The sequence below is a fragment of the Leguminivora glycinivorella genome, chromosome 25 (assembly GCF_023078275.1).
Source record: "Leguminivora glycinivorella isolate SPB_JAAS2020 chromosome 25, LegGlyc_1.1, whole genome shotgun sequence".
NCBI classification, from domain to species: Eukaryota; Metazoa; Arthropoda; class Insecta; order Lepidoptera; family Tortricidae; genus Leguminivora; species Leguminivora glycinivorella.
The window spans coordinates 9,868,354-9,883,861 of NC_062995.1; the positions used below are offsets into that span (position 1 = coordinate 9,868,354).

The window sequence follows — 15,508 nt, forward strand, 5'->3', positions numbered from 1 at the left end:
ACTGCAAATTCTAATTTAATATTTATATTATTTGTATGTCTTACCATATCTCGACCCGATATCTAGAGGACTTTTGGGAGGCATGTGTGGAGCCGAAGCCAACAGCACAGAGGCCCTTTTAGACACTTTAATCTGAAGGCAAGGGATACACGTGGCGGATACCATCCCCGAGCGCACAATATGATACATCCGGAGATGGCCCCCGCCAGGTGTAAAGACTATTTCAATGCAACACTTTTGTGCTGCGATGGGAACTAAGGTCATAGGCTATTTTAACTATAAAACTCCTGTGAGACTCATACATATTTAAAAAAAATATTTTAAGCGGATTACTCACGTATTAAGTCGATATAGCGTTCGACATGTTTCGGTCCAATTTCGAGGACCTTTCAAGAGTAGCGACCCCGCCTTTACATGTCGAGAGCGCGACGCATACGCTAGAAGGCGGGGTCGCTACTCTTGAGAAAGGTCCTCGAAATTGGACCGAAACATGTCGAACGCTATATCGACTTAATACGTGAGTAACCCGCTTAAAATATTTTTAAATATGTCATAGGCTATTGTTGTGCGTTTCGCGTCGCAGAAATGACACTTGGCTATGGGGCCTGATCCGTCACATATATTTAAGTTTTTTTAACTTACAATAAATAAGTTTTTTTTTGCAAACATTTAATTTTTGGCACAAGCTTTTATCTCCGACTGTACCTTTCTTTCAACAGCTATCAACTGCTCTCCGAGATTTTTATAAACGAAAAACCCCTTACTCGACGGGGATACGACGTTTCATAACAGAGTTCCTATGACCACCTTTCTGCTCCATCATCAGATCAGCTCCATGATACCATAATATTGCATTGTCACGTGATTTACATATGCGCGCCAAATTTCAGCTCAATCGGAAACCGGGAAGTGGGTCAAATTTAGCTTCTACGTTTTGACGCACTCTAACATATAAACAAGGCAAGTTGAATAAAAGCTTGTAAAAATAGTATACTTACGTCACACCTCGGACACTGGCGATCAAATATATGAAAGATGCGCGTTCCTCGTGTAGGTGAACGCGTACTATACTTGTATGAGTGAAATATGGCAGGTCGACTGTTCGCGTTTATGACAGGCGGTAACTGTGAGGTAACCGAGAGGGGGTGGGCGGCGCTATCAGCGGGGAGCGGGAGTGGCCATACTGTACGATAGTACTCTTTATTATACTGTGCTTACGTTAAGTCCGTAGGGCGTCATGTAGGCTTTGGGGCAGAGTGCACACTTGTATGGCCGCTCGCCTGTGTGTTTGTTCATGTGTATCTTCAGCGTCGCCAAGCACTGCAAGAAATAAATACATATTATAGGATCTTACACAGATTGACTGAGTCCCACGGTAATCTCAAGGAGGCTTGTGTTGTGGGTACTCAGAGAACAATAATGTTATTAAATTAAAACGGGACTTAATCGCGTAAAACTTACGTTTTATATTTAACCCGACGTTTCGCATTTGCTAGAGTCAGGACCGAACCACTGGATTGAACTGCATAATCCCAAAATCCTTTCAACTGAACGTCTTTACTATAGCAGGAAAGTACGTGAAGCGATTGAAATCAGGAAACATCGTAATTTCAATCAAAATGAAGGGCAAGGGATTTCATCTTCGTGGAATCCAGTGATTAGCAAGTGTAAACGTGAGAAAACTTCCCGTCCCATACCATCGGATGTCGTGAGTGTTGTATGTAGGCAGAGTGGCAACCCTAGCGTAAAAGTGACTGATGACAATCAAGTGCGGGTAGTTCGAAAAACTCGTACAGCTAGAAGATGTTGATACAACTCCCAGCCAGTCTACCCGTGACCACGGACGTAATGTCATGTCCGAAACGTCGGGTTAAATATAAAACGTAAGTTTTACGCGATTAAGACCCGTTTTAATTTAATAATATGAGTGAAGATCGTGTTAGTTTAAATCAATATAACAATAATGTTATTAAATACACGTTTGAGCATTGCTGACAACGTACCCAAAACTAACCTACATAATCTGGGGCACATTTAGATTTAGATTTTTTTATTTCATGATAAAAATTGCACTATAAATTTGTTACACGCCAAAGTTATGTTTATCTTCTCATCATGATCGTCAAAAATTACATTATGAATTGAAAATAATAAAATAAATAAAAATAAATAAATAAATATTATAGGACATTCTTACACAGATTGACTGAGGCCCACGGTAAGCTCAAGAAGGCTTGTGTTGTGGGTACTCAGAAAACGATATATATAATATATAAATACTTATATACATAGAAAACATCCATGACTCAGGAACAAATATCTGTGCTCATCACACTAATAAATGCCCTTACCGGGATTCGAACCCGGGACCGCGGCGTAGCAAGGCAGGCTCACTACCGACTGCGCCAGACCGGTCGTCAAAATGAATAGTTTCTCCCAATAAGGATCGTCATTTACAAAGAGAAATACACAAAGCACAATAAAATTAACAAATGAAATAAAATCCGAAGTCAGTGTAATCAAAGGCATGCTATCACAAATTCAATTCCATGTACTCATTCATTTCTCGACGCTACAAGTTACAATTTACAAGTGGTTGTCAATGTCTAATATAACAAGTTGGAAAGAGACTTTGTAACTTGCAACTTTCAGTTTTGAGAAATGTGCTACGCGAATAATTTGGTCGCGTTACTTAGGTTGGTTATGGTATGGTGCTCATTGTTGCCTACCAAAATCGGGCAAGAAGGGAGCCACTATAGATAGATAGATAATCATTTATTCATCACACAAGGTAATAGGTACATTTAAAATATACATGGTGTACAAAATATCTATACTACTAACAAGTGTGACTAGTCTAGAATTTAAAAATTAATAATTGCATTTCATTATTTTCACATTAATATTTCATAAAATTCACTAATGGTATACACAGTCTTGCTTATAGTCAGCTTTATACGCTGTTGGTGTGAACAGCTTCATTCAACACTATACCAGTCTACTCACAGAGAGTCGCTTCCCGCAGTGTTCACAAACAGAGGCCCAGTGTAGCCAGTCAGGCTGCGACCTTCGGCCTCCGTCGCTGTAGTCCGCCTTGGGAGGCCGCAGCAAGCGATGCACGCGATCAATATGCGTGGTTAGCGACGTTTTCGATGTGAACGACTTCGTACACTGTAATACAATACAAAATAATCATCATCGTCCTTGCGTTATCCCATTTTACCACGGCCAAAGAGGATCGAGTAGGGTTGTAAATAGAAAAAAAACCAAATGTTTTTTTTCAGAATTGTGAAAAAAAACATGAAAAAAAACCGAGCACCATGGTTTTTTTTCTAAATATGGTTTTTTTTCAGATGACCAAATAATACGACAATAACGGTTTTTCGTGAGTTGTAACGTATTTCAATAACAATAACTTACATTTTAATTAAATTACCATTCGGTATACAAACGTTTATTGGGGAATCCCCGATGCTGCGTGTATCGTGGAGAGGCGGTGGTGTTGCCAACAGTAAATAGTGATAACTACCAACTACAGATTTCGTAAATGTTGCTTTTATAAGACCAGAAATTAAAGTTATTTGATTAAATTCGTTTAATAGTTAACATTAAGTCTAAAAAACCGTATAAAAGTTTTAACTACTTTGCATATTTTGAGATTTCTTACTTTAGAAAAAAAACATACTCCAGAAAAAAAACTGTTTTTTTTTCACGGTTTTTTTTCATGTTTTTTTTTCAAGCCAGAAAAAAAACCGTTTTTTTGCAACCCTAAGATCGAGTATTAGAGAGTTACTGTCCCAGTAAAATGTGTAATCACAGTGCATAGACTGCCATCTCTCGACACAGGCTTGAAACTTTTGAACCTCAGTTTTGACAATTTGGCCCATATTCTTAGCTTGATATGTGTTAAAATGACAAATACTTTTATTAGCGCCATCTAGCCGAGCGTTCCCCAAAGGTGTAACGCCATCTTGGCCACCGTACCTTTTTCATTATGGTTTTGAGGTACGTTTTTTTCTTAGACTTTATCTGTCTATACGGAGTTACATATGTCTTAGCCACAGAGGAATAAGTAAGAGAAGAGTGGTAACTCCATACATCCGTAAATGCAAGTTATTTGTAGTGACATCTAGCGTCAATCACGCGTCAAATAGCGTAAATTATCAGTACCACTCGACACTAGGTGCCAACAGTGTTGCGTCTGCCAAAAATGTAATATTAAAACAGTTTACAGTCTAAGCTCATATAGGCGAACGCGTACCATGCATGCGTGAGATATGACAGGTCGACTGGTAGCGTTTGTGACCGGCGGTAACTGTGAGGTAACCGAGAGCGCGTGGGCGGCACTTTCAGCGGGGAGCGGGAGTGGCCATACTGTACGATAGTACTCGTTTATTATACTGTGTGTGTATTACACCGTGTATTATGTCAGTTCCTCGTGTCACATCGTGTATACTTACAATATCGCAGGTGTTTACACTGTCTTCTTAGTACACTTAGTATCAGATCGGCGCTCGCGCAGCTATCGCACTGACAGCACGCGCTATAAGACACCGTGTATGACAGTCCTCATGTCACACCGTGTATACTTACAGTGTCGCAGGTGTATAGCTGGACGCCATCTAGTCCAGAATGGCCACTCCCGCTCCCCGCTGAAAGTGCCGCCTACCCCCTCTCGGTTACCTCACAGTTACCGCCTGTCACAAACGCGAACAGTCGACCTGTCATATTTCACTCATACAAGCATAGTACGCGTCAGGGATGTAACGGAGCTCTGCTTCTGCTTCCGTTTCTGCGGAACTTCCGTTTTGTTTTGCACATCCGCTTCTGTTCCGGTTCTGTTATTTTTCAAACGGAAGTTATAACGGATGTCGGAACCACAGATGTCATATATACCATAGATCAAGCAAACGTATATACTTAGCGTGTCAAATGAACTCAGTGAAATCCACTGAGTTGTCCGTCTTTACTCGCAGCTTGCAGCTTTCGGGCGTCAATTTTTGTAAGTTGAAGTCAACCAAAACATAAAAAATGCCTCGTTACGTGATATTCAATTGCAACAACACAAAAATTATGAACAATTAAGAGCCTGAGACATATTTAAAATTACAGGCAAGAATCAACTTCAGTACAAAATTTGACACGCTCGGCCCCTATACAAATATATGAATTTGTTTCTTCTATCTAAATTAAGTTCTGTGGTCGGAACCTAGCGCGACGGTGGGACATGAGCGGCGTACATCAAAGACCAACAGGTCTATACCTGTCATTCGCTCATCTCTTCGCTTGCCACGTGCTGCGATACTAAACGCCAAGGCGAAAGGCCAAGCCAGTTCTTAAATTATTAGTTCGTAAACAGTAAACACCTAAAAGGTCTAGGTAATTTAATTAGTTTTGGTTTATGTTATACCTATGTGGTATTTTTTCTTTTCGTTTTTAACATCCATAAGTTCCGCTTCTGGTTCCGGTTCCGCTTCTGCTTCCGTTAAACTAAATTCAAAACTTCTGCTTCCGCTTTCGGTTCCGTTAAAAACACATCCGTTACATCCCTGGTACGCGTACGCGTTCACCTACACGAGCTTAGACTGTGTGCTAGGAACGCACCTCTTTCATATATTTGATCGCCAGTGACCGAGATGTGACTAAAGTCTAATCAAATACGACCGGTCTGGCTCAGTCGGTAGTGACCCTGCCTGCTAAGCCGCGGTCCTGGGTTCGAATCCCGGTAAGGGTATTTATCTGTGTGATGAGCACAGATATTTGTTCCTGAGTCATGGATGTTTTCTATGTATATAAGTATGTATTTATCTATTTAATAAGTATGTATATAGTCGCTTAGCACCCATAGTACAAGCCACGCTTAGTTTGGGGCTAAGTTGATCTGTGTAAGGTGTCCCCAAAAAAAAAAAAAAAAAATGCAACTATAGTCAGTCATCAAAATCTTGGTACAAAATGGCGGCAAAAATGTAGGCCACTTGTCACACAAAACGCGTTCCTTCTTAAACCTTGACGTTGACAAAATCACCATAACACTTAGCCCTTAAATGCATGATTTTTTCGCCAGTGTGTCCGAGATGTGGTTACACCGTGTATTATGTCAGTCATGTCACACCGTGTATACTTACAGTGTCGCAGGTGTAAAGATGGACACCGTGCCGCGTGTGCGCGTGCAGTATCAGATCGTCGGCGCTTGCGCAGGTCTCGCCGCATTGCGAGCACGCGCTAAAAACCATAATGTAATGTCATATTAATAAATAAATAAATATTATAGGTCTTCTTACTCCTACACATACAGGGTGCCCGGTAATTAATGGACAACCTTTTATCCACCAAGAGGGCACCTTATACTGGTCCAGAAAATCGACTTTAAAGCTGAGTTTAGACCAGCAAGTTATTGCTGCAAGTTTTGAGACGTAACTATAGGTAAGAGTGAGTGGCAAATATCTGCATCTCTTTCTTGCATATACTTCTGTCTCAAAACTTGCAGCAATAACTTGCTCGTCTAAACTCAGCTTAAGGTTTAGTAAAAGTCGCCCGGTTTTCGAGATTTTCACAATTTTTAAAATTTTAATACTAGTCTACCTAAAATTTTAAAAAGTGTGAAAATCTCGAAAACCAGGTGTCTGAGTACCCACCACACTTGTGTGTTGTGGGTACTCAGACAACGATATGTACATACTAGCTCTTTCTCGCGGCTTCGCCCGCGTACCTACTAAACTAATCTTGTTTTCCCATACAAACTTTGGACCCCCATTCACCCCCTTAGGAGGTGAATTTTGAAAAATCCTTTCTTAGTGCTCCTCTACACCTTATAAGGAACCTACGTGATAAATTTGGAATCTCTAGGACCAGCGGTTTCGGCTGAGCGTTGATATGTCAGTCAGTCAGTCAGTTTATGCTTTTATATATTTAGTTGTTACTGTTGACACCTAGTATCGAGTAGTGAGTACTGATAATTTACGCTATTTGACACGTGATTGTCGCTAGATGTCACTACAAATAACCCGCATTTACTGATGTACTAGCTTTTGCCCGCGGCTTCGCTTGCGTTAGAAAGAGACATAAAGTAGCCTATGTCACTCTCCATTCCTTCAACTATCCACTTAAAAAAATCGGCTAAGAGCGTGTCGGGCCACGCTCAGTGTAGGGTTCCGTAGTTTTTTCGTATTTTTCTCAAAAACTACTGAACCTATCAAGTTCAAAACAATTTTCCTAGAAAGTTTTCATATTTTTTAAACATATGGTTCAAAAGTCGGACGGACTGACGAACATTAAAATCGCCGTGTCTCTTTTATTTGCACGGGAGTGATTATCTTTTGTTCGTTTTTATAGCCGATAGCTCATAGCTTACTAGCTCGCGGTGGAACCAGAGCCTTATTCCTCTATGGTATAGTTTTAAAAGCACCCTTAATATATTTACCTAAGACTGGAGTGACACTTGTTCGCGTATGTGCTTCTATGCTTCTTCAGGGCTTCCATGTTGTCGAATTGCGTCCTGCACTTCCGACATTTCAGTTCAGGCAAATTAACCTGAAACAAAGAGGATCGAGTATATAGAGAACTAGCTTTTGCCCGCGGCGATGCTCGCGTTAGAAAGCGACAAAAAGTAGCCTATGTCACTCTCCATCCCTTCAACTATCTCCACTTAATAAATCACATCAATTCGTCGCTCCGTTTTGCCGTGAAAGTCGGACAAACAAACAGACACACACACTTTCCCATTTATAATAATTATAGTATGGATTACTGTCAAAGTAAAATGTGTAGTCACAGTGCACAGGGTGCCATCACTTGCGTAGGATAAATTTTTTTGATAATTAATGACTTTTTATTCAATATACTCTAATTATGGTTGTTAGCTCGTCGATCATACAGTTGTCGTTCTCTCTCCTTTATCAACACTGGAGTGCTTATCTTTTGCTCGTTTCTACCAGGGTCTAAACAAACATACCTTCTTGTGGCTGCGAGTCTTGTGCGCCCTGAGCCCCGTGCGGCTGGTAAAGGTCTCGCCACACGCCTCGCAAGTGCCGCCGGCCGCGTTCTCCGCCGGATGCGCCATGCGCATGTGCGAAGTGCGCGAGGTCTTCTTACTGCCACAGAACGTCGAGGAAACCGCTTTGATTGCAGGTGTATGGTTTTATTTTTATCACTAACAAAATAAATGAAATGTTTAACTAAGAAGGGGAAAACGTCAATATTTATTGCGCTCTTCTTACTGTCACAAAACGTACAATATACGTTAATAATACCTTCTTTAGGGTTCCGTAGTCAACTAGGAATAACTAGGTCAAAATGGCCGCGGTTAAATTGCCCGTAAATGATAGTGGTTTTAATTTTTTTTTCTAGTTTCTGAGTTTATATTTCGGATGCGTTATAATTATTTTTAGTATTGTACTAACTAGTAGAACCTTATCAAAAAAAACCATGCATATTCCCTATTGGGAAGAATACTTACAGGAACTGCTTGTCGCAATGGGCGCACTTGAACGTAGTCCCCGCGTGGTACGCTGCGTGCAAAACTGCGCACGCCCTGCGTGCAAACACAGTTATCATATCATCTCGGTCACTGGCGATCAAAGAGGATCCAGTATTATAGAGTACTGTCGAAGTAAAATGTGTAATTACAGTAGACTGCCATCTCTTGACACAGGCTTAAAACTTTTGAACCTCAGTTTTGACAATTTGGCCCATATTCATAGCTTGATATGTGTTAAAATGTCAAATATTAATATTAGCGCCATCTAGCTGAGCGTACCCCGAAGGTGTTATGCCATCTAGGTCACCGTACCTTTTTCTGTATGGTACTGAGGTACGTTTTTTTCTTAGACTTTATCTGTCTATACGGAGTTATATGTCTTTGCTGGCGATCAAATATTATGAAATAAGCGCGTTCCTAGCACACAGTCTAAGCTCGTGTAGGCGAACGCGTACTATGCTTGTATGAGTGAAATATGACAAGTCGACTGTTCGCGTTTTTGACAGGCGGTAACTGTGAGGTAACCGAGAGGGGGTGGGCGGCACTTCCTGCGGGGAGCGGAAGTGGCCATACTGTACGATAGTACACTTTATTATACTGTGGGTATAGTCTGGCGACTACGTCAGAGATAACATAAGGGAATCTTCATTTTGTAAAGTTCATAAGTTTATACGTAGATACAGTCAGCCAAAAAAGTGGTTCGAAATGTAGTAAACCACTTTCTTGGCTGACTGTACAGTGTACAGTTTGTCGGCGTACATTTTTTAACGACACTTGGACAGACTTTACACCTCCAAATCTTATTAGTTTTATAGACGGTCAAACAAGCAATTCACGCTATAAGTATGACGCGTGATTTTTTCTTTTAATTATAAATGGGCTTACTCTTGGCCACAGACTAGCCAAAGGCAAAGACGTGGCCTACGATGGAGTAAGCTCGCCCAGAAGATGCCTGTTCACTCTTGATTTGAAGGTTGCCGGGGTATATGAGCTCGGAAATATAGCCGCCGGCAAGGAATTCCACTCCTTGGCAGTGCGCATAAGAAAAGAAGCAAAGATTGTCGCTAGATGTCACTTAACTATGCCTATACAAATAACCCGCATTTACTGATGTATTGAGATTGAGTTACAAGTCTTCCCTTACTTATTCCTCTATCCTCGTAGCGCCCATCATACAAAATTTTTACTAGGGAATTTTGATTCTTATTGTGCTTAAGATTGAATTCAATTTGATCAAAAAATTTTAGAAACAAAAGTAATTATATTTTCCCCTCACTAGCTCGGAAACACGTGTTTTGTCTTTTAATACCAGCGGGTAAAACGAATTTTATCCACTAGTGGGTAAAGTAATTTGACCTTGAATAAAGTCAAATTAACAGCTTTAAAATTGATGAAAGTAGGTAAATCTAGTAATAAAGATGATTTACCACCTGTGGAACTACTGGAAGCAGTGATAAACGCATTTTTTGCGTTGTAGTTTCCTCGCTATAGAGAGGGGAAAAGTTTTGTGTTACACTCGGGTGCAAATGTATTTTTCCCCTCACTAGCTCGGAAACACGTGTTTTGTCCTTTAATACCAGCGGGTAAAAACGCATTTTATCCACTAGTGGGTAAAGTAATTTGACCTTGAATAAAGTCAAATTTACTGCTTTAAAATTTATAAAAGTAGGTGAATCTAGTAATAAAGATGATTTACCACCTGTGGAACTACTGGAAGCAGTGATAAACGCATTTTTTGCGTTGTAGTTTCCTCGCTATAGTGAGGGGAAAAGTTTTGTGTTACACTCGGGTGCAAATGTATTTTACTTCTCGTGTGGTAAAAAACTCGCAAGTTCAGGATTCTATTCTCGAACCACTCGCTTCGCTCGTGGTTCAACTATAGAATCCTTTCACTTGCTCGTTTTTCAACTCCACACTCGGCGTTAAAATACAACTTTGCCCCCTTGTATAACAAATAACTATTACTTCTCGTGTGTTAAAAAACTCGCCAGTTCAGGATTCTATTTTCGAACCACTCGCTTCGCTCGTGGTTCAACTATAGAATCCTTTCACTTGCTCGTTTTTCAATTCCACACTCGGCGTTAAAATACAACTTTGCCCCCTTGCATAACAAATAACTATTTATTTGTTTACATGAAAGTTAAAATTCCATTAACCATTATGTACTATAGAAAGTACATTGGGCGCCACGAGTTATTAGTTAAAATACTCACTTGCCGCGAACGAGCTCATTGCACCGCGCGCACCTAAACTTGAGCCGGTGGGTATTCTGTACATGGTGTCGCAACTTCACTGGAAACTGGTACCGCGCGTGGCACAGCCGACACGCGTGGTCGCCGCGCGCCTATTAAATAAATAAATGTGAGTGTCCTGTGTATATATCGCTTCTCCTTAGCAAGAACCAGAGGCTTGTCAAACTTTATAGCATGATTGACTTTATCTATGACATGTTCAGAGACTGCAGACCTTTGCCGACGGTGCTTGACATCCGCTACACTCCTTCACCCGTGTGGAAATACTTCGTTTCGTCTGTCCCACATATGACAGGCCGCACTCACAGTCTAGCCTGTACACTCCCGCATTTTGTAGAGGAGTTTGACATTTTACAGGCCTCAGGAAGCCTCTGGTTCTTGCTAAGGAGAAGCGATATATACCCAGAATGTTGCGAGAGGCCATTGAGATCAAGAAATGTGAGTGTGTTTAGTAAAACGTCCCACTAAACCCCGCAATCTGTCAGATCTATCTGAAAAAAATCATAATCTTAAAAAATAAGACTGTGTGGACAGTTACGAAATTGTATGGAAATCCGTGCACTCGATCTGATTTCTTAAGATTATGATTTTTTAAGATTATGAAACTTAAGACTGTCTGTTGCCGGCCTATTTCCATACTTGACATTCCATTATACGCAGCCGCTTTGACATACTTTTTTAATTTTAAACTTACCGGATCATGAGTCTTCATATGGTTCTCATAAGTCACCGACGTCAGGAACCCTTTAAAACACAACTCACACTTGTACTCTCCCTTCAGATACTTGTCAGACTCTTTCCTCTTTTCCATCTCTTTCTCCATTTCTTCTTCCGTCAAACACTGCACTTGGAAATCGTATTTTTTCTCGAATTCTTTAAAATCTTCTTCTGTACAAAACGTATGCTTTTTCCCTTTACTTTTTCTTACTTTGTCGGTTTGCTTTTTCATTTTTCGTCTACTAAGCCTTTTACCATTAATTTTTATATCTTTATCTATTATTTCTATTATTTCTTTTTTCTTCTTGCCATCCCTTTTTCTCTTTGACTTTACTTTTTTAATCTCTGTTTCTTTTTCAACTAAATTTACTTCTGCATTTATTTCAACCATACCATGTACAAGTTCTGAATCTGAACCGGAATTTTGTATTATATCATTTTTGAGATCATCATTTATATTATCATCTTCAACATCGTCATGAAGTTGTTCATTATTATTTATTATAACTGTATTGAATAAATGCGTCTGTGTGTCGTGATTGAAGTAATAAATGTCGTCATCGTTAAATACTCGAGTTGTGAGTGTGTGCGTGAGCTTGTGCGATGTACGGTCAATTGTGTGGATAAATTCGTTTGTAATCTGTAAGAAAAAAGTCACCAGTTTTCTTCTAGAACACTATTTTTATAGCGTGAAGGAATATTTAGAATATACATACATACATACACGGTGCTCGTAAGCATTGCGAGAAATTTTAACCACGCATTTCTGAGGCTAAAGAAAAGATTTTTTTTAATTCACATGAGGAAACATTGCCAAAACAAAATATTTTTTTACTACTTTCGAATTTATTTTCACATAAAAAGTAAATGTTATTCATGAAACTAGCACTTCAAATGAATTTTGACGTTTTTTTTTCTAAAAACCTCATTTTTGAAATATTTCGTACTTTTGGACATCTATCAATTAGGATAGTGAGACTAATTCTCCATAATGGCATCAACATCGTTAAAAAAGCCTTTTTTAGTGAGTTGTTATAAGATTTTTTTTTTCAATTGGTCATAACTCTGAAACTAGGCGAAATCTAGAAGTGTTTATGACATTTTCCCTTGTTCCTCATAGATAACCAAGTTAGATAACTGGTTTTGTATGAGGAAAAATAATTCTTCTTAGCTAACTGGGTTATGAAATAAGATTTTTTTTTTCGTAGAAAACCATTATTTTTTGCAGTTTTCTACGAAGAATACTTTTTCTTCTTTGCTTACCCGGTTATGAAATGGGATTTTTTTCCTCCTAGAAAACCATTATTTTTTTGCAGTTTTCATATTCGGGTATGCTAAGAAGAAAAAAATCTTCGTAGAAAACTGCGTACAATAATGGAATGTGTATGAGGAAATAAAATCCCATTTCATAACCAGGTAAGCAATCTAAAGAGGTAGGCAGAGCACATGAACTACTAAGTTTCAGTGCCACTCTTGGCAAAAAAGGGTTGATAGAAATCCAAATTGTGACATTGCAGTGACAGGTTGCCAGCCTCTCGCCTACGCCACAATTTAACCCATATCCCACAGTCGCCTTCTACGACACCCACTCGGATACTGGCGATCAAAAATATGAAAGAGGCGCGTTACTAGCACACATTCTAAGCTCGTGTAGGTGAACACGTACCATGCTTGTATGAGTGAAATATGACAGGTCGACTGTTCGCGTTTTTGACAGGGGGTAACTGTGAGGTAACCGAGAGGGGGTGGGTGGCACTTTCAGCGGGGAGCGGGAGCGGACATACTGTACGATAGTACTCTTTATTATACTGTGCCCACGGGAAGAAAGTGGGTGGTGAAATTCTTAACCTTATTCTTAACGTTATTCTGAGCAGAAACTTACATTGTCCTGGTGTACGAGTGTCTGTTTGAGCAGCTCACAGGCTCGCTGCGCGCGCGCTCGCAGCCCCAGAGCCCGCGCCAGCTGCGCGCGACACCACGAGCAGATGTGCTGCGGAAGCCCGTCCCATTCAGACAGCTGACAAAACAATACAATAAGATAATTTTCACCACACCAACTGGTAAAGGCTTTCTTTGCTATTCGAAAACAGATAGCAAAATTGCATTTTATCCACAAGGGGGCAAAGTAATTTCATACAAATTTTAACTCGATGTCTTAATCTGGCTGCTAGATTTTACCTATAAATGATGATTTTGTAATCATAAATATTGAATAAATTGATGAATTTCATTTATTCTGATGTTTTATAGTCAGTATTTTGTTTGTGTTGATGTGGTGAAAAATTTTGTGTTTCTATCTGTGGCAAAGTTTGTTTAACCTTCGTGCTGTGATACCCTCGCAACGCTCAAGATTCCACTTTATTCAGATTCCACATATTGGAATCTTTCGCTTGCTCGGGTATCAATATTGGCACGTGCGGTTAAACAACTACTTCGCCCCCTTGTAAAACAAATATCTGTTTTTTGCACATATAAAGTTACAAAAAAAGGTACGGAATTATTATATACTAGCTTTTGCCCGTGGCTTCACACACGTTAAAGAGAGACAAAAAGTAGCCTATGTCACTCTCCATCCCTTCAACTATCTCCACTTAAAAAATCACGTCAATTCGTCACTCCATTTGGCCGTGAAAGACAGACAAACCAACAGACACACACACTTTCCCATTTATAATATTAAAAGTATGGATTCACAATCAGCACCTATAGGTATAATTTCTAACAGCCAGCTTAAGACATCAAGTTAATAATTGTATGAAATTACTTAGCACTTTTGTCGATAAAATGCAATTTTGCTGTTTTCGAATAATAAAGTAAGCCTTTGCCAGTTGTGGTGAAAAGTAAATTATCTTAATTTTGGATATGTATGCTTACCGAAGTCCCCATAACATCCGAAAACATTTGATCCAAGCCCGACTCGCGAATAGGACACAATCTCACGTCCCAAGCCAGGCAAATGCGACAGGCCAATAAGTCAGACTGCTCCTCTTTCACTGTTTCCATGTTTACTGACAATAAAGGCAAAGGTATCTCTAGTTTTTTCATGTAATCTGACGAAAATTAGCACGGACAGAAGGAAAGCTATCTAAAAATATTTGCACCAAGCATCATATTTTGCACGTTCTTTTTAAATATTATAACTCTACAATAACTGCCTACATATTTTAAAGTTAATGTACAATTCAACAAACGTACATGAAATTATATACTCTATTCTATTATAATTCTAATACTATTGAAGAAAGTCGAAAACATAGGCGGATAAATAAAATCAAAGACCTTTACAGGGGACAGCTCAATCACATATTTTGCCATACGAAATTGAACCTTATTACTGAAACAGAAAGTCGATCGTGTCAGACTAGCGAAAACGGTCCACATGAGAGGGCATTGTTTGGGCTGGTGTCCCTCTCGCACGTGTTGCCAGTGTTAATGAGGTTCCCATAGTAGTAGTATTTTTATCTGTATATTACCTGACTTTATAACTTCTTATTTTATTTTAAGCTAGGAACATACTACGCGGACGTCCGTCGTAAATCGACCGCGGACGGGAATCTGGACAATGGAAATACACATAACCGTGCAAACTATCGGTCGACGGACGCGGACGTGGCCTTGAGTGCACGGACGTCCGATCGAAATCTGGCTCGCTGGATGTTTTGTTCCGTGCACACTGATCGGTCGCGTCCGCGGTCGATTTACGACGGACGTCCGCGTAGTGTGTTCCTAGCTTAAATGTTATATTCAAACTAGGGTTTCGATATATTTCAAAAAATTTGAAAATAATTATAAGTAATTATTTTGATGCCAGTAAATCAAAGATTTGTATAATTAAAAAATACTTTCAATTGGGTGTTAGTAGATTTAGTAGTAACTTTGAAAATTGACTGGTATCCCCAATTTATGACAGTGATGACGTCACTGAATAATGTTGACATTGTCAGCAAGTGCGAGAGGGACACCAGCCCAAACAATTACCTCTCATGTAGACACACTTTTTGACCTAACTAAACAATCTAGTTTAATAATTCTAAATCTATGGTGGACACACTTTTACTAGTCT

The 15,508-nt window shown here is 39.6% G+C and overlaps 1 protein-coding gene across 1 annotated transcript in view; it reads right to left on the reverse strand.

Annotated features, from left to right (window-relative positions):
* Nucleotides 1–14,608, reverse strand: part of LOC125239081 (zinc finger protein ZFP2-like) — a 25,815-nt gene extending 11,207 nt beyond the window's left edge. The window contains exons 1-10 of the mRNA XM_048146560.1: nt 14,320–14,608; nt 13,328–13,462; nt 11,423–12,085; nt 10,690–10,820; nt 8,456–8,530; nt 7,952–8,090; nt 7,421–7,530; nt 6,128–6,222; nt 3,007–3,173; nt 1,219–1,320 (exon numbers count right to left, since the gene is read on the reverse strand). Of these exons, the coding sequence (XP_048002517.1) occupies nt 1,219–1,320; nt 3,007–3,173; nt 6,128–6,222; nt 7,421–7,530; nt 7,952–8,090; nt 8,456–8,530; nt 10,690–10,820; nt 11,423–12,085; nt 13,328–13,462; nt 14,320–14,490 (1,788 nt within the window). The 5' untranslated portion in view covers nt 14,491–14,608. The remainder of the gene's footprint in view (nt 1–1,218; nt 1,321–3,006; nt 3,174–6,127; nt 6,223–7,420; nt 7,531–7,951; nt 8,091–8,455; nt 8,531–10,689; nt 10,821–11,422; nt 12,086–13,327; nt 13,463–14,319) is intronic.
* Nucleotides 14,609–15,508: the final 900 nt, after the last annotated feature.